The sequence below is a fragment of the Schistocerca serialis genome, chromosome 10, assembly GCF_023864345.2.
Source record: "Schistocerca serialis cubense isolate TAMUIC-IGC-003099 chromosome 10, iqSchSeri2.2, whole genome shotgun sequence".
NCBI lineage: Eukaryota > Metazoa > Arthropoda > Insecta > Orthoptera > Acrididae > Schistocerca > Schistocerca serialis.
The window spans coordinates 147437583-147455810 of record NC_064647.1 but is presented as its reverse complement, the minus strand read 5'-3'; the positions used below and the strand labels follow the sequence as shown (position 1 = coordinate 147455810).

General features: G+C 41.4%; 2 protein-coding genes across 2 annotated transcripts in view; one reads left to right on the top strand and one right to left on the bottom strand.

Annotated features, from left to right (window-relative positions):
• LOC126424870 (sushi, von Willebrand factor type A, EGF and pentraxin domain-containing protein 1-like) overlaps positions 1 to 6935 on the bottom strand; it is a 123941-nt gene extending 117006 nt beyond the window's left edge. Inside the window, exons 1-2 of the mRNA XM_050087699.1 lie at positions 6609 to 6935; positions 6336 to 6530 (exon numbers count right to left, since the gene is read on the bottom strand). Of these exons, the coding sequence (XP_049943656.1) occupies positions 6336 to 6530; positions 6609 to 6771 (358 nt within the window). The 5' untranslated portion in view covers positions 6772 to 6935. The remainder of the gene's footprint in view (positions 1 to 6335; positions 6531 to 6608) is intronic.
• A 334-nt stretch (positions 6936 to 7269) lies between these two features.
• Positions 7270 to 18228, top strand: part of LOC126425154 (centrosomal protein of 164 kDa) — a 688023-nt gene continuing 677064 nt past the window's right edge. The window contains exon 1 of the mRNA XM_050088105.1: positions 7270 to 7485. Coding sequence (XP_049944062.1) covers positions 7410 to 7485 — 76 coding nt within the window. The 5' untranslated portion in view covers positions 7270 to 7409. The remainder of the gene's footprint in view (positions 7486 to 18228) is intronic.

Here is an 18228-nt window from a genome sequence, read left to right as displayed (position 1 = left end):
CATCAGTCAAAATTATTGCAGATGTAATCCTCACATACAATTACTTCCTACTTATTTCTAAGTCTCATTAGTACCCCCTGTAGTTGCTTAATGGAGTTTAAAGGATAGGGGCTTGAAAACTGTCAGGATTGCTAACTTGTTAGTTTCGAAGGTTATTACCGAAGTGCAATGATGCCTGCATTTTGCAGTGGTTTGCGGAGTATGGATAAGCATGCACAGAACTCAGAAAGCTGTTCAATGTACAGTATTCACTGAGGTCTACAGACTGACACTTCATTCTATTTTAAGTACTATATAGATATTCATTATCCTTTTCCTTATATTATGCCTACAGCACTGTGATACTAACTTGTACCCATTTAGGTGCACCTGCTCATTTTCTGTAACTTCCAAGTGATGTTCAGTTATTTATAACACATCTGCAGAAGAGCCTTTAGATTCTTCAGCTTCATGCAGTGATGCAAGAAAAAGATGTTTCTTATTTAACAAGCTTGTTATGTGTTGATGGGAAAGTCGCAGTGTATTGGCTAAACTGCACTTACAGTGTTGACAGTTCTTGTATTGTATGTGAATGTTAGCAATTCGTCAATATTGTTTATAATCAATTGGGTGAAAGTATACAGTAGCCAATGAGAGTTTTCGAATCTAATGGTTTCCTTCAGCAGAAGAGTTTAACAGGTTACGTTTGTTTTCAATATCGAGTGCACCAGAACAACTTTACTGACATGATTATTACAAATTTTAAACTTGATGTCTGAATTTTGTATTTCTTTGGTGATCGGAGGGAGAGAGGGGGAGAGAGGGGGAGAGAGGGGGAGAGAGGGGGAGAGAGGGGGAGAGAGGGGGAGAGAGGGGGAGAGAGGGGGAGAGAGGGGGAGAGAGGGGGAGAGAGGGGGAGAGAGGGGGAGAGAGGGGGAGAGAGGGGGAGAGAGGTGGAGAGAGGTGGAGAGAGGGGGAGGGAGAGAGAGAGAGAGAGAGAGAGAGAGAGAGAGAGAGAGAGAGAGAACTAAGATGTTCTGACTCAATGGCTTGTAGTGAAGCCTGAGGTCTACATTATGCTGGAATGTGACAATTGGGTTGTGACTTGGCATAGCCAAAGAATGGGAAAGCAAAACAGCTGGTTGTGATGACAAACTAACCTATAGCTTGGCTCAAGAACAATGTTATGTTGGAATGTGACACTCTGTGAGTCGGCAAAGCCAATGAATCTCAACACCAAAATAACATTGCCAGAGCAGAATTATGTGTAGCATAGCCCAAGATCTACATTCATCATTGCAATATCTGGCTTACATGTCTTATTTTCCAATGTCGCCAATAATTCTACCAATTTGGTTAAATTCTAACAATCACCACTTACATCATCTCCTTCACCTTCTCATCCTTCTCAAGCAGTAGGCTTACAGCCAGTTCTGTCTTCACAAAAGTCACCTTTTCCTTGGTTTTCCTATAACTCTCTTTCCTACAGGTCTACAGTCTATCTCATGTATAATTATTCTTCCTGTCCAATTCTTTCAATATGCTCCTTCCATTTTGTTTTCTTATCTTTCATTCATATAGAATATATTCAATTCTTTTCTTATTTCAGAACTCCTTATCTGCTCTCTCAAAGTAAACTCTTTTACTTTCCTTAAAACTTTCATTTTAGCTGACTGTGTCCTCCTTCGGCCTTCCTTAGTTATTGTCCGCTTCTCACTTCCGAATGTGAGACTGGGTGTTGCCATTACTTTGTGGAGTTTTGTCTTCGTATCTTCCTTGGTTTTATTGGCTAATGATCTATGTATAGTGCCACATATCATTTTAAACTTATTTAACTTACAGGAGATGTCATTATCATATTCATAACTTACATCACATCCCAATAATTGAAAGTGAGATACATGTTCACCTCATTTTCCATTAGGCATTATTTTAGAACATACTGGATATTTTTATTTAAAAGCCATAAATCTTGTTTTATTTTCTATTATTTTCAAGTTATGGAATTTACACATTCATTCCAAATGATATAGAGCAAATTGTAAATTATCCTCTGCCTTTGTAAAAATATTTGCTCATTAGTTAAGAGTAGAATATTTAAAGGTTTCCAGGAATTAATTGTATTGCTGGCTTAACTTCTTGTTTCCATTGCCTAACAATGTCATCAATATACATAATAAATCAAGTGGGTGAGATCCTGCACCCTGGTCGTACTCTTCTGTTATTTGCTGTTAGTCCTGTCCTCTCTTTGCTGTGTTCATTTAAATTCTTTTATTTAAATACAGACTTTTTATCACTTGTACTAAATGTTTTGGTTAACCTCATCTTTCCATTATATTCGACAGCATAGACCTGTTGGCTCCGTTGAAGGCTTTTTCATAATCTACAAATTCAATAGCAGTTTCCAGATTATGTTCTTGTCCCTTTTGAATTATCTGCCGCACAACTGTAATGTTACCACTGTATGAGCGACCTTTTCTAAAACCATTGTTCCTCCAATAATATGGCATCAGCTATTCTTTTCAGTCAGTTATTAATTATTCATGCATATATTTTATAAACAGTGTTCAACAGATTTACTCCTCTGTAATTTCCGCAAGCATTCCTAATTCACTTTTTTATAGATTGAAATTACATCGACCACTCTCCACAAGTCAGGTACTATCGTCTGTTTCCAATATTCATTTAAAATATAAATGCAATAGCCTCAGTCCTAACAAACTTCCACATTTGATAAATTCTGCATTAATATTATCAGGTCCTGCTGCTTTTCTATTCTTCATCTGCTTTAATGCCTCTTTTATTTCCTCCAATGCAATATTCTCCTTTGGTATAGTTCATCATCCTGTTCTTTGTCCTTGTTCTTGTTCTAATTATATATAACAAAATACATTTAAGAACCATACAAAATTACAAATCAGAATGTCATTGGCTACTTATATCTCAATCGTGGTTCATTGTACTAACTTCCCATGATACATTGGGCAAACCCCTTATAGGAGTAGCACACAATGGAAAGGCTGCCAACAGCGTAAGTGTGTTACCCATTGCGATTTCTGAAATACCAATTTGTCTGACCACTGTTTGTTGCAACCGTGTCTGTAATTATTCGGTAGCTCTATATTTTGGAAACATTCAGTTCAGTGAAAATTTAGGAAATAAATGGTACTTGACACTCAGTACTCTGGCTGCACTGAATGCTTCTGTAAATTACTTGCGAGGGTAACCTTTTACCAGAAACATTCAGATTTTGATAATGTCTCTTGAGGTAGGAGTAGTAGGAGGAGTAGTAGTAGTAGTAGTAGTAGTAGTAGTAATAGAGAGGTTTTTTGGGCGCACAACAGCAAGGTCTTCAGTGCCCGTTCAGTAACATAGTGAGACGGGTGTCAAGAAAAATCCCAGAACAGGAATATAAAACGGAACACAAAACACGGGTAACAATCGTTGAAAAATATGTGCTCACCCACACCAAAGTGTGGGATGAAGCAGGGTGTCAGCAGTAAAACATGGACAACACAGGAAGAAAATGATAGAGGGAGCTAAAACAATGTAGAAGATGGAAGTGGCTGGCTGACCGCAAGGAAAAAAGGGGAGGAGTCAGCCACTCTGCAATACCCTAAAACCTCCAGCCTAGAAGCCTCTTGAGGTGTGACTGTGTAAGAATGACACATCAATCACATCCATACGTGATCAATCCACTGCAGTCCTGTATATAAACACATTGTGAGAGAAACCCTCATCCACAGCTCATCTATCGTAAAAAAGTGACACAATCTTCGCATTGATGTTAAGAGCATTCCCAGCAATGTACCTGATTTCTTATTTAATAGTGCAGTTGAAGTTATGGCCCAAACTGTTTGAAGCACTTCAATAATCACTATAAGATGTTCGCAACTAAGATATTTCCACACAGAACTTGAATCACAGGTAACATCTCCAAGCCCTGGACCTGGTTTAAAAACACCAATGACCCAGTATTCTGTACCTACTTCTACAAAACTCAGTCATTTCTCTCCATAACTACTGTCTTGTGAGAACTTACTTCATCTTTTTAACCCCCAGACTGCCACTAGCCTTAACTACCACTTTTTCTCCAGAGTTGTCAGAGCGTTCCTGAACTTGCTGCTTGTCTGCACATTTTCATCCAGTTTCCAGAGCATGGAGCTGTTGGAGACATCTAGACTACAGCCTGCAGATTTTCTTGAACCTCTTGTTTGATTTGGCACTTTGACTGCAGTCCAGCTGTTGTTGTGGTCTTCAGTTCAGCTATTCTGTCCTTAACATTACTTCTGCAAAATGCAGCTCTCAGTTGTTCAAATTTGCCTGTGTTAGTGCTAGCCCCAGCTTTATGTTTAAAAATGTTACTCTGTTTCTCAATTTGGGGCCTTTTATTCAGTTATTCAAGAAGTGAATGAATTAATAAGGTCATAACACTCAGCAATGACTAAACAGACTAATGATGATGATGATGATTTAATATGTTCATGTCCCACATATAATAATGCATATAGAAGAGGGGCATCATTATTACAGTACAACAACGTACATATTGATGAGGGAAGTGGACCAATGTATTGCACAAAAATGTTTATGTGGCAATAAAAACTAACTATAGTAATATGCATAATCAAAAGCTGTTGTGATCATCAGTCCGCAGGTTAGTTTGATGCAGCTTTCCATGATGCTCTATCCTGTACATGCCTCTTCAACTGTGAAGAACTACTGCAACCTATATCCTCGATAGGCTTATTGTATTCATATATTTGTCTCCCTCTACAAATCCCCCCCCCCCCCAATACTAACTTAGAGATACCTTGGTGTCTCAGATTGTGTCATATGAACCGATCCCTTCTTCTAGTCAGGTTGTGCCACAAATTGTTTTTCTCCCAAATTCCAGTCAGTAAAATGTAAGTACTAGTATTTCATATATGGGCCTACTCCACAAACCACATTATAGTGTGTAGGAGAGAGTATTTCAGTTTTTATTTCCCCCTTCCTTTTTCCCCATGAGCATGAAGCAAAATTGTCGCTAACCGTCTGCATATTTATTACTGTATATGGGCATGAAATGCTACATAAATAAACTCTAAGTAAACTAGAAGTTCTCTGACTTTCTTGGCATGATCACTAGTCTTCATCTTCTTCAGTCCTGAGACTGGTTTGATGCAGCTCTCCATGCTACTCTATCCTGTGCAAGTTTCTTCAACTCCAAGTAACTACTGTAACCTACATCCTTCTGAATCTGCTTAGTGTATTCATCTCTTGGTCTTCCTCTACGATTTTTACCCTCCAATACTAAACTGGTGATCCCTTGATACCTCAGAACATGTCCTACCAACCAATCCCCTCTATTAGTAAAGTTGTGCCTCAAATTCCTCTTCTCCCCAAATCTATTCAGTAGCTCCTCATTGCTTACATAATCTACCCATCTAATCTTCAGCATTCTTCTGCAGCACCACATTTCGAAAGCTTCTATTCTCTTCTTGTCTGAACTATTTATCATCCACATTTCACTTCCATACGTGGCAACACTCCACACAAATACTTTCAGAAACGACTCCCTAACACTTAAATCTATACTTGGCCATTGCCAAACTACATTTTATATCCTCTCTACTTCGACCACCATCAGTTATTTTGCACGCCAAATAGCAAAACTCATTTATACTACTTTAAGTGTCTCATTTCCTTATCTAATTTCCTCAGCATCACCTGATTTAATTCGACAACATTCCATTATCCTCGTTTTGCTTTTGTTGATGTGCATCTTATATCCTCCTGTTAAGATGCTGTCCAGCCAAAAAGTTATCTAGTAATGTATACTATCATAATTTTAATAAATTGTCTTTCTTGCAATACCTGCCACTGGACTCTGCAATAGTACATATTTCACAACTACAAGAATTATTGAAATTACAGAAATTCTGTAACACCTCATTCTGGAATAGTTTGGCGTGACTCACAGTCCATCCGTTTTCTCCAAATAAAAACGTTCACATGGTTACCTTTTAAGTTCACATCTAATTACATGTACATATACATTTTATCATGTAAAATAATACAGTTCACTTACGTATTTGATAAATTCAAAATAAGATATAAACACATTGATCAGCATAAGAATTTGAAGAGGAACCGGATCCCCAGATTTTCCCGCAAGAAAGTTCCTTTATACGCAGAGATCAACAAAACCACAACGGCATAATCAAACAAGCATTATTGCGTTAAAGTGTTGTTATGTATGATATGTAAGGGAAAGTGCTGAATACAGTAAAAAAAAAAAAAATCATTAAACCACCACTTAAATTTGGATACCTTACAGGACATGTATTTATCACGTAGTAAATCCTACTCACGTTTAGCACACATAGGGCGAGGGGCTGCATCCCACCGACCATCATTACACAATACTTTCGGCCCACCAGTGAGATCATATCCTTCGTCACATTCTATATGTACGCCTTGGACACTAGTTGCATTGATTTTGGAAACTGTTCCATGTACCACTTCTCCAAACTCTGCACATTCGGCGCTTATAATGCGACGAAAAACTGAAAAGACGAAAAATCATTTCATAAAAAAGGTACATTCAATATCCCTCCAAAACGCTCCGATTTTGTAATACTTACGTTCTGTTTTATTTCTCCGACTCAAATCCAAACCGCATACACCATTCGACACTACTGTGAAAAAAAATAAGCATGCGACTGCGTTCATCATGTTATTGTTGTTATGGCTTCGGTTCCCAGCTATTACGTCAATGGCTTTTTCCAATAAGCTTTCTTTATTCATACGTCCGCATAACAATGGACATATTACATTAATCTCCCATCAAGTATACGTCTTTTAGAACTGAACATAACGAAAATTGAAGTATGTGAAATAAAGCAAAGTAAACCCATTATCAGACCTAAATCTATAAGAGTGTTTGACAACTTCCACTAACAAAAGTACTTCGCCCGGGTAGCAGCAGTCAACTGTTCGCAAATGTTTTCATCGATCAGCTGGGAAAGACAGTGTCGCCAACATACAGAGAGGAATTTCCAGAAACAGATCGCTATCAGAATGCTAATAATTCAATATGTGGGCACCAGAAACATTGTAGTCGGGTGATTGATGTTTGGATTTAATATCCAACTGTATTAGATATTACTAATAAGTCTGGACTTCGATGGGCACACTATTCAAGAGCTTTCTCGAATGCTGTACAGCATTCATGATCATCTCTGCACCATATCTTTGTCGCGTTGTTTAGTTTCGTCTATTTGTGTTATGGGTATGACAGTTTGAGAGTCGTGTGCCGGGTTTCTTTCAACAGTGTGAAAAATTGTGTGTTGGAATGGAGAGTATGGTATGTAAAAAAACTGTTCACCTAATGACTCTGCAACGCGAACGAATTTCGGACTGAGCCTGGGAAATGAGGTGTGAAGATGAGTTGTTCACCGTCCGCCCGCACTATAATCTGCAATGAAATATTCGATGAAAACAGTCTTCCATCTGAAGAAGGTTAGTTAAAAAGTTCCTGTTTTTCAGATTTTAATTTTATTTGTTTTGTGAGCATTTTTCTCATAGTTGCGTTGTCAACGATGTAAGATAAATGTGCTTGGCGCTCAGTTCCCTCAGATCAAGGAAGCGCGACACAAATATCATTACACTAATTCTTTCTTAAACAGGTTTTCATTAAATTTAAGCATCCTTACACCATGAATTATATTTGATGATATGATTTTATTTTGAACAAACTCTGCTTATACAGAAAAACATATTTGCGGATGAAGGCTCGTTGTGACACAATAAAAATTCGTTCTTTGTTGAATTACCCATTTTATTTTTGACAAGATTAAAATTATTTTTCGAAGGCTGCATCTGCTTCTGCATCTACAGCAAGTTACTGAAATTGCTGTGTAAAGTGGAACATGTGTGCAATGTCATTCATGCAAATCTAGTCATTAGCGAAGCGCGACAAAATCTGTGATCCTAGCGTATCTGCAAGAGAAACATTGATTAACTTATCGCACCAGAATGTACATACAACTGTAGACGGTTGATATTTTACTTCAGAGGAAATGTGCGATGTGTTTAAATAGCGCTTTCGGGTGTTATCAGTGAGTCAAGGCGTTGCAGACGGACTCAGCTAAAAATTGTTTTGAACTTACAGTGACAGTGTTTCCGGTGCGCAAGTTGGGTTAATTGTATGTACTTGAATTTTTTTTTTTTCATAGTCTTAAAACTGCGAACGGAACTAAACGGTACGCACTCGTGTCATACGCTGCTCTACTGAATTTGCTTAATTTAATCAAGTACCAAAAACGACGGACATGTCTGAATTATGTTCGAAGGCTTAAAAATACGAGTGCCTCAGATTGTGCATTATATGTTATTACAAGCAATCTTTTGTCGATGATTTGTTTCTCGATATGCTGTTGAAATACAGAATCCTCATGGCAAGATCATCACCACCGAGATGATGTTACAGCAGCAACAAGGTCACTGGTGTAGTGTTTCCGTTGTATACCCTTTTCCACTGAACAGAGTTGTGTTGTGTGACATAATTTTCTAAAGGTAAAATTAATTTTTGAAAAGAAGACACCGAAAACTTCATCCTGGCTGGCTCTGCTGTAACCTGAAGCCGGTCTTCCCAAATAGAGAGTGTCGCTCCTTGGCGTCACGCCACTTACCTCCGTTTTCAATGCCGTAGCAGCTATCGAGAGCGGTGGACGTACCTGAGGCGCAAAGATGCTATTCAGATGCTGTTGTAACGTGTGAAATTATTTAGCTTATGCAACAAATCAAGAATGTATTCATTTTCATGTTACGTTGCATCAAGAAGAAAGAAACTAAAGCTCTGCAGTCCCCTAATGCTCGATAGTTATTTGCGCTACAGCAGCTTCTTCCAAGGTTCTCCCCGATCAAAAAGCGCGCTGGTGAAAGGCAATATAGTTAATAGCAAGACCGTACCGAGAACGTGGTGAGATACTGTCCCGCCAAGATCGCAGGCACGAGATGGTCGCAGAAACAAACTAGAAGCGAAAAATACAATTTCACAATTAATCGGAAGGAGAGTACGTGAGTTCTCATGCCCTCGTGTTCCCATCTTCTGCCAACGAGAAATAGTGTTTCCCCCGCCCACGACTGTAAACACGCATTGTTGCCACAGTACCATTTCGTCCACGTAGCATCAGAAAGAAAGAAATACTACCGAACATACGTCTGTGGTTAATATGGGTTAGTTACGTTGCAACAGTGGGCTTCGTTCGCACACAAGTCGCCAGTGGTCAACAACTGAGATCTTGGCGCTACTACGCTACGGTACTGGAAGATCACAAAAATCGGCGAGTGGATGCAGAAGCCAATATGTTATTTTACCGAAGGCTTCAGATTTCTGCCATTCCAGGACAGAAGCGAGAATATTTAAGCGGGAACACTTCAAAGCATCTCTCAGGATAATAGTTTAAACAGAAAACAGATCTGACATACACTACTGGCCATTAAAATTGCTACATCAAGAAGAAATGCAGATGATAAACGGGTATTCCTTGGACAAATATATTATACTAGAATTGACATGTGATTACATTGAGTCAAACAGAGCTTGGATGGCGTGTACAGGTACAGCTGCCCATGCAGCTTCAACACGATACCACAGTTCATCAAGAGTAGTGACTGGCGTATTGTGACGTGCCAGACGTTTTCAGTTGACGAGAGATCTGGAGAATGTGCTGGCCGGGGCAGCAGTCGAACATTTTCTGTATCCAGAAAGGCCCGTACGGGACCTGCAACATGCGGTCGTGCATTATCCTGCTGAAATGTAGGGTTTTGCAGGGATCGAATGAAGGGTAGAGCCATGGGTCGTAACACATCTGAAATGTAACGTCCACTATTCAAAGTGCCGTCAGTGCGAACCGAGACGTGTTACCAATGGAACCCCGTACCATTACGCCGGGTGATACGCCAGTATGGCAATGACCAATACACGCTTCCAATGTGCGTTCACCGCGATGTCGCCAAACACGGATGCGACCATCATGATGCTGTAAACAGAACCTGGATTCATCCGAAAAAATGACATTTTGCCATTTGTGCACTCAGGTTCGTCGTTGAGTACACCATCACAGGCGCTCCTGTCTGTGATGCAGCGTCAAGGGTAACCGCAGCCATGATCTCCGAGCTGATAGTCCATGCTGCTGCAAGCGTCGTCGAACTTTCCGTGTAGATGGTCGTTGTCTTGCAAACGTCCCCATCTGTTGACTCAGGGATCGAGTGGCTGCACGATCCGTTACAGCCATGCGAATAAGATGCCTGTCATCTCGACTGCTAGTGATACGAGGCCGTTGGGATCCAGCACGGCGTTCCGTATTACCCTCCTGAACCCACCGATTCCATATTCTGCTAACAGTCATCGGATCTCGACCAACGCGAGCAGCAATGTCGCGATACGATAAACCGCAATCGCGATAGGCTGCAATCCGACCTTTATCAAAGTTGGAAACTTGATGGTACGCATTTCTCCTCCTTACACGAGGCATCACAACGTTTCACCAGGCAACGCCGGTCAACTGCTGTTTGTGTATGAGAAATCGTCATATAAGCACGTTGTAGGTGTCGCCAGCGAAGCCAACCTTGTGTGAATGCTCTGAAAAGCTAATCATTTGTATATCACAGCATCTTCTTCCTGTCGGTTAAATTTCGCGTCTGTAGCACGTCATCTACGTGGTGTAGCAATTTTAATGGCCAGTAGTGTATATGACGAATATTTCATGTGCCTATTGCCTGTCAGGGATTTCCTTAAATGAAGTTCTGTATAGCATCCTGAAAAATGTGCCACTGATTTTCGTGCCAAACATAGCAGAGCTAGTTCACGAAATACCTGCTTTAAAGTTCCAGATACAAGAACTGAACATTGAAACAGTTTCCATTTTGCATTTTTGAAGGTTTTGCTAACTATGGGTTAAAGGATGCCTATACAAACATCGAAATAATTGAGAAGATATTTTAGTGGGTGAAACAAAGCTTTCAGATTTAACTAATCTTGCCGTAATCAGTAATTTACGAGGACTCTTCTTTTCCTCATTGTATCCGAAAGTTTTTCTGTGGTTTTGTAGAGTGTTTCATTTTTGGTATGAATTAGTTTGTCGTTATGAAATTTGGCGCCTAAAATTTTTCTCAATATTTTTCTTTCTTTGATCTCTAGCCTTTCAATTGGGCCATGGTTAGTGATAGATAATGTCTCAGCTGCATATAGTGCTTCTGGTTTAATGACAGTGTTGTAATGTTTTATTTTCGAATTCCATGAGAGGGACTTTTTATTATAAGTATTTTTAGTAAGCTGAAAGGCTAGTTCAACTTTGTTTCTTCTTAATTCTATTGCTTTTTTCTCAAGGGCGTTCCAGCTAATCCATTCACCAAGATATTTGAATTCTTTAACAATTTCGATCTTTTGGTCTCTTACTTTAAGATATTTCATTGGCTTTTTTATATTTGTGATTATTTTGGTTTTTTCAAAAGAAATTTTAAGGCCTATTTTCTCTGCTTGTTTCTGTAATTCGAGGATCTGTTCTTTGGCTTCTTCCCATGTTTCAGCTAGTAGGGCCATATCATCTGCAAATGCTAGGCAATTAACCTTGATGCCTTTGTTTTTTGTTCCTAGTCGGATTCCACTATTGATTTTCTTGTTCCATTCTCTTACTATTTTTTCTAGGGCACAGTTAAATAACAATGGAGAGAGTCCATCACCTTGTCGTACTCCAGTTTTTATCTCAAATAGGTCTGAGAGTTCTCCCATAAATTTAGTTTTGGAGTATGTGTTGGTGATGGTTTCTCTAATTAGGTTTGTAGTTTTATTGTCTAGGTTCAATTCTTTTAATATGGAGATTAGAGATTCCCTGTCTATGGAGTCGTACGCCTTTTGAAAGTCAATGAATGTGATGACATACGCTTTTGCTCTCGATTTTTGGTAGGCCATAAGATTTTTGAGGTTTAGAATTTGTTCTGGGCAGGATCTTCCCTTCCTGAAGCCTGCCTGGTATTCTCCAAGTTGACAATCTAGCTGGGGTTCTGCTCTGTTCAAAAGAACTTTAGACAGTATTTTGTATGTTACGTCAAGGAGCGAAATCCCTCTGTAATTGTTGGGGTCTGTTCTGGATCCCCCCTTATGAATTGGGTGAATGAGGGCCATCTTCCATTCATCCGGAATGCTTTCTGTTTTCCATATTTCTTCAAATATGTTTTGGAGAGATTCTATGGCATTTCTATTGACATTTTTCCACAGTTCAGCTGTAATTTGGTACTCTCCCGAAGCCTTATAGTTTTTGAGATTCAAAATGATTGATTGTAGTTCCTCGACGGTGGGTGGTTCTGAGTTAGGACTTGTTGAAGTTGAGTTGCTGAAATCCATTTTTTCAATTGGTTCTTTACAGTTGAGAAGGTTTCTGAAATATTCCCTCAAAATTTTGCAATTATCCCTGTTGTTGTGTGCAATATTACCATTTTTATCTTGTAATTGGAGTGTCGGTGGGCTGTACTTGGTTATTTTTTGTTTAAAAGTTCTGTAAAAGCTCCTAGTCTTGTTTTTGTTGAAGTCTTCGTTGATCTGCAAAAGGAGTTGATCTTCTTGTGCTTTTTTAATTCTTTTGAGGTTTTTACTCACTAGTTTTCTTACACTCAGGAAATTTTGCCTATTATATTCATTTTTCTGAGATTGCATCTGTTGCCATGCTTTCTTTCTTTGCTCAATAAGTTTGTCACATTCCTCTGTCCACCATGCGTGTTTTTTGATTTTGGTTATAGGTGCTATTTGTTCAGCTTTGGTTAGTAGGCTTTCCTTCATTTGATCCCAATTTTGGTTCCTTATATCTTGAGTCGCGAGGGGAAACTCCTTCGAATTCATTATCTTTTCTGGATCGTATCTTCTGCTTTTGGGTTTACTGTTTCTATCTTTCCTTTTGGGGATAATTTTGAGTTTTATTTTAGAAAGATAGTGATCAGAATCCAAGTTTGCTCCTCTGAGTACTTTGACATTTTGTATTTCTGTATGGTGTTTCCATTTTATCGCCACATGATCAAGTTGAAATTCACCCAAGTGTGGGTTTGGTGAGGTCCATGTCTTCTGTTTTCTGGGTAGTCTCTTAAAGGCTGTGGGTTTCAGGATCAAGCCATGCGCTTGGCAGAGTTCTACTAATCTGACTCCATTTTGGTTAGTTCTATTGTGCGCTGGGTAGTTTCCAACAATATTTTTGTATTTCTTCTCTTTTCCTACTTGAGCATTGAAGTCCCACGTAAGTATGATGTTGTGTTTGTCTGGGATCTTTTGCACCACGTCATCTAGTTGTTCCCAAAAACGTTCCACCTTTTCCTTATTTTTCCTATTGTCTTCATTTATGGGGGCATGTGCATTCACAATTGTGTATACTCTATTAGCAGATTTAAAAGTGAGTGTGGAGAGTCTTTCCGATTGTGATTGAAAGCTGATAATGGAGTCTAAAATACTTTTATCTATTATAAAGCCCGTTCCGAGGTGGGGTGTGTTTTTCATTATTCTTTTGCCTACCTTTCCTTTGTATATTCTGAAACCTCCGGAATCAAAATTGTTTTCATCTATGTATCGAGTTTCTTGTAGTGATGTTATGAGTATTCTATGATGTTTGAGGGTATCTGTAAGATGTTTTAATTTTCCTGTTTTTAAAAGAGAGTTTACATTGAAAGTAGCTATGTAACTTGTTTTTTTACATTTCAATTTGCTTGATGTCTTATCATGTCCCGATTCATCTCTGTGCAATGCTGCAGACTCCCCAGAATCCGATAGTCTGCTTGCGCACCTTGGTGCGGTGGATTGTCCACCTGGGGTAATTTGTTTCACATTACACTCTTCCATGATTGATAGTATTATGTAAGGGGTGACTCTTCGAGCCACAAATTTACAACCACGGTTGTTAGCCCTGGAGGTTTTTCCCAGCCGCCCCTAACCTGGGGAACAGACGCTGATCAAAGACCGCCCAATGTGAGACAGTCGCCTTTGGATTTCTGGTCCTGTGTTGGTCCACAGGTGGTATTTTATTTCCCACCTACCCTACATATCTGTAGAGCTTTCCCCTATCCGCCACCTGGGGACGCGTCCGGTAGAAAGTTTATACAATTCGTAATTTGTTTACTAGAATGATACATTTAGTTTGTTGTGTCCAACATTTTTCATCAGTAGACACTGCCAGTCAAAAAAGATAAGCACGCAGAAGGGGAGTAGGAAACGAAATGAAACTTCGCAGGCTGAGAGGATATGAGATGCCATTGCAGTGAGTCCAAAATCTTGTCCAATTTACAAAGAACTTGGCAACATGATCCCCCTATCAGAATGACATTGCACCCCCCCCCCCTCCCCCCTCTGGCATGTATGCATGCATTGATTCGGAAGGTTGTCATAAGACCATTGTATGCTCTCCTGAAACCAACTGGCCCCCAACCGTTGTAACTGGTCTGTGATATGCTGGACACTGGCACTACGACGAAATTGATATCTGAGCTGGTCCCATACAAGCTCTATTGCGGACAAATCTAGGGATCATGCTGGCCACTGGAGTACCTGCCCATACACTATGTGATCAAAAGTATCCGGACACCTGGCTGAAAATGACTTACAAGTTCGTGGCGCCCTCCATCGGTAATGCTGGAATTCAATATGGTGTTGGCCCACCATTAGCCTTGATGACAGCTTCCACTCTCACACCCGAGCGAGGTGGCGCAGTGGTTAGACACTGGACTCGCATTCGGAAGGACGACGGTTCAATCCCGCGTCCGGCCATCCTGATTTAGGTTTTCCGTGATTTCCCTAAATCACTCCAGGCAAATGCCGGGATGGTTCCTCTGAAAGGGCACGGCCGACTTCCTTACCCATCCTTCCATAATCCGATGAGACCGATGACCACGCTGTCTGGTCTTCCCTAAACCAACCAACCAACCATCCACTCTCACAGGCATACGTTCAATCAGATGCTGGAAGGTTTCTTGGGGAATGGCAGCCAATTCTCATGGAGTGCTGCACTGAGGAGAGGTATCGATGTCGGTCGGTGAGGCTTGGCACGAAGTCGGCGTTCCAGAACATCCCAAAGGTGTTCTATAGGATTCACGTCAGGACTCTGTGCACGCGAGTCCATTAGAAGGATGTTATTGTCCTGTAACCACTCCGCCACAGGCCGTGCATAATGAACAGGTGGTCGATCGTGTTGAAAGATGCAATCAGCATCCCCGAATCGCTCTCCAACAGTGGGAAGGAAGTAGTTGCTTAAAACATCAATGTAGGCCTGTGTTGTGATAGTGCCACGCAAAACAACAAGGGGTGCAAGCCCCTCCATGAAAAAATGACCACACCATAACACCTCTGCTTCCAAATTTTACTGTTGGCGCTACACATGCTAGCCGATGACCTTCACCGGGCATTCGCCATACCCACACCCTGCCATCGGATCGCCACATTGTGTACCGTCACTCCACAGAACGTTTCTCCACTGTTCAATCGTCCAATGTTTACGCTCCTTATACCAAGCGAGACGTCGTTTGGCATTTACCGGCGTGATGTGTGGCTTATGAGCAGCCAATCGAGCATGAAATCCAAGTTTTCTTCTGTCAAAGTACTTGCAGCGGATCCTGATGCAGTTTGGATCCCCGTGTGATGCTCTGGATAGATGTCTGCCTACTACACATTACGACCCCCTTCCACTGTCGGCGGTCTCTGGCAGTGAAAAGACGAGGTCGACCTGTGTGCTTTTGTGCTACACGTGTCCCTTCACGTTTCCACTTCACTATCACATCGGAAACGATGGACCAAATGTCTGTACTCATGTACAGACATTTGACGCAAGTGACACCCAATCACTTGACCACGTTCGAAGTCCGTGAGTTCCACTGAGTGTCCCGTTCTACTCTCTCACGAATTCTAATGACTACTGAAGTGCCTGATATGGAATACCTGGCAGTAGGTGGCAGCATAATGCACCTAATATGAAAGACATATTTTTGGGGGTGTCCGGATACTTTGATCACATAGTATAACACAGATAGTTCACAGAGACACATACCACATTTGGTCGAGCATTGTCCTGTAGAAAAATGGCACTGCAGTACTGTCTTCCAAGAGGTAATACAAGAGAACGCACGGTCATTGTGTACCATTGTGCTGCCAGAGTTTCCTCTATCACCGCCAGCCGTGACCTGAATTGATATGTAATGGCTCCCCATATGACGACTCCAGAAGTAACGCCGCTGTGCCTCTCAAAAATATTAGAAGATTGAGACGTCTCTCCAGCTGAGACTCGCCAGTGGTGGTCATCGAGATTGGTGCAGAACCGCAATCTGTCCCATAATACAGTGCAACACCGTTCATCTGCTGCAGTTACAGCAACACTCCAAAAACAGTCATTTCTGTTTACGGCAGCATACGCAGGGGATGGCAATTCTCGAGTATGGCTGCTGCAAGTCTCTGACCAATGGTGTGGAATGACACAGAATGTTTCAGGGCGTCCTTTACTTGCTCTAGGATGGCTAGTACAGATGTGAAGGGGGTAAGATGTGCTCTGTGCACAGTACGAAGATCTTCCTTTATGGAGGTCAGACGTGGTCAACCGGAACCTCGATGACGACTATGACTGCCCTCAAGTTTCTATACAGTCCTGCATCGGGCAGCTCTCACATCCGACTTCCCCACAAACCTGGATATTGCACGATTTGCCCAGCAGTTTAAATGGAGACCCACAATGAGGTTCCTTTAAAACTCTATCAGTTGCTGATTACGTTGTCTCGTACGAGTACACAGCATTCCCGTGTCCTTCACAGTGATCACTGATCTCTCAACATGTGTTGCTGTACGTACTCCTTACACACTGAGGTGATAAGCCATGAGATATCTCTTAAAATTGTGTCTACCTCCTTTTACGCAGCATTGTACAGAAATTCGATGTGGCACCGACTCAATAAGTCATTAGAAACACCGAGCCATGCTGCCTCTGTAGCCATCCATAATTGTCAAAGTGTTGTCGGTGCACGATTCTGTGCACAAACTGACCTCCCAATTATGTCCCATAATGTTCGATGGGATTTGTGTCGGGTGGTAAGGGTGGCTAAATCATTCGCTCGAAATGTCCAGAATGTTCTTTAAACCAGTTGCTAACAATTGTGCCCCAGCCACATGATCTCGTTGTTTGGGGAACATGAAGTTCATGAATGGCTGCAAATGGTCTCCAAGTAGCTGAACATAGCCATTTCCAGTCAATGATTGGTTCAGTTGGACCAGAGGACCTACTCCATTCCATGTAAACACAGCCCACACCATTGTGAGCCACCACCAGCTTTGTTGACAGCTTGGGCTAATCCTTTTGTGGGGTCTACACCACACTCGAACCGAACCGGAACGCATCTGAGCAGGCCAAGGTTTTCCAGTCGTCTAGTGTCCAATCGGTATGGTCACGAGCCCAGGAGAGGTGCTGCAAGCGATGTCGTGCTGTTGGCAAAGGTACTCGCATCGGTCGTCTACTGCTATAGCTCCTTATATCCCACTCTGATTTCTGCGGTTATTTCACCCATTGTTGCTTGCCTGTTGTCAGTGACAACGCCATGTAAAGGCCGCTGCCCTGTCACTAAGCGAAGACCGACCGCCTCTGGGATGTCCGCAGTGAGAGATAACGTCTGAAATTTGGGTATTCTCTGCGCACTATTGGTACTGTGGATCTCGGAATATTGAATTCCCTAACGATTTCTAAAGTAGGATATTCCATGTATCTAGCTCAAATTACCATTCTGCATTCAATGTCTGTTAATTGACCCGCCAGGGCAGCCGAGAGCGCTAATGCGCTGCTTCCTGGACTCGGGTAGGCGCGCCGGCCTCAGATCGAATCCGCCCGGCGGATTAACGACGAGGGCCGGTATGCCGGCCAGCCTGGATGTGATTTTTAAGCGGTTTTCCACATCCCGCTAGGTGAATACCGGGCTGGTCCCCAAGTTCCGCCTCAGTTACACGATTCACAGACATTTGAAAAACGTTCGCATTAATTCATGACTTACACTAGACGCAGACAGCTGGGGTATACTTCCATCCCAGGGGTTTCAGGGTAGCGGCAGGAAAGGCATCCGGCCACCCTCTGCAATTAACACTGCCAAATCCGTCATAACAGAGCCGAGAAAGAAAGAAAGATTCAGTGTCTGTTAATTCCCGTCGTGTGGGCATAATCACATCGGGAAGCCTTTCACCTGAGTACGAATAACAGCTCC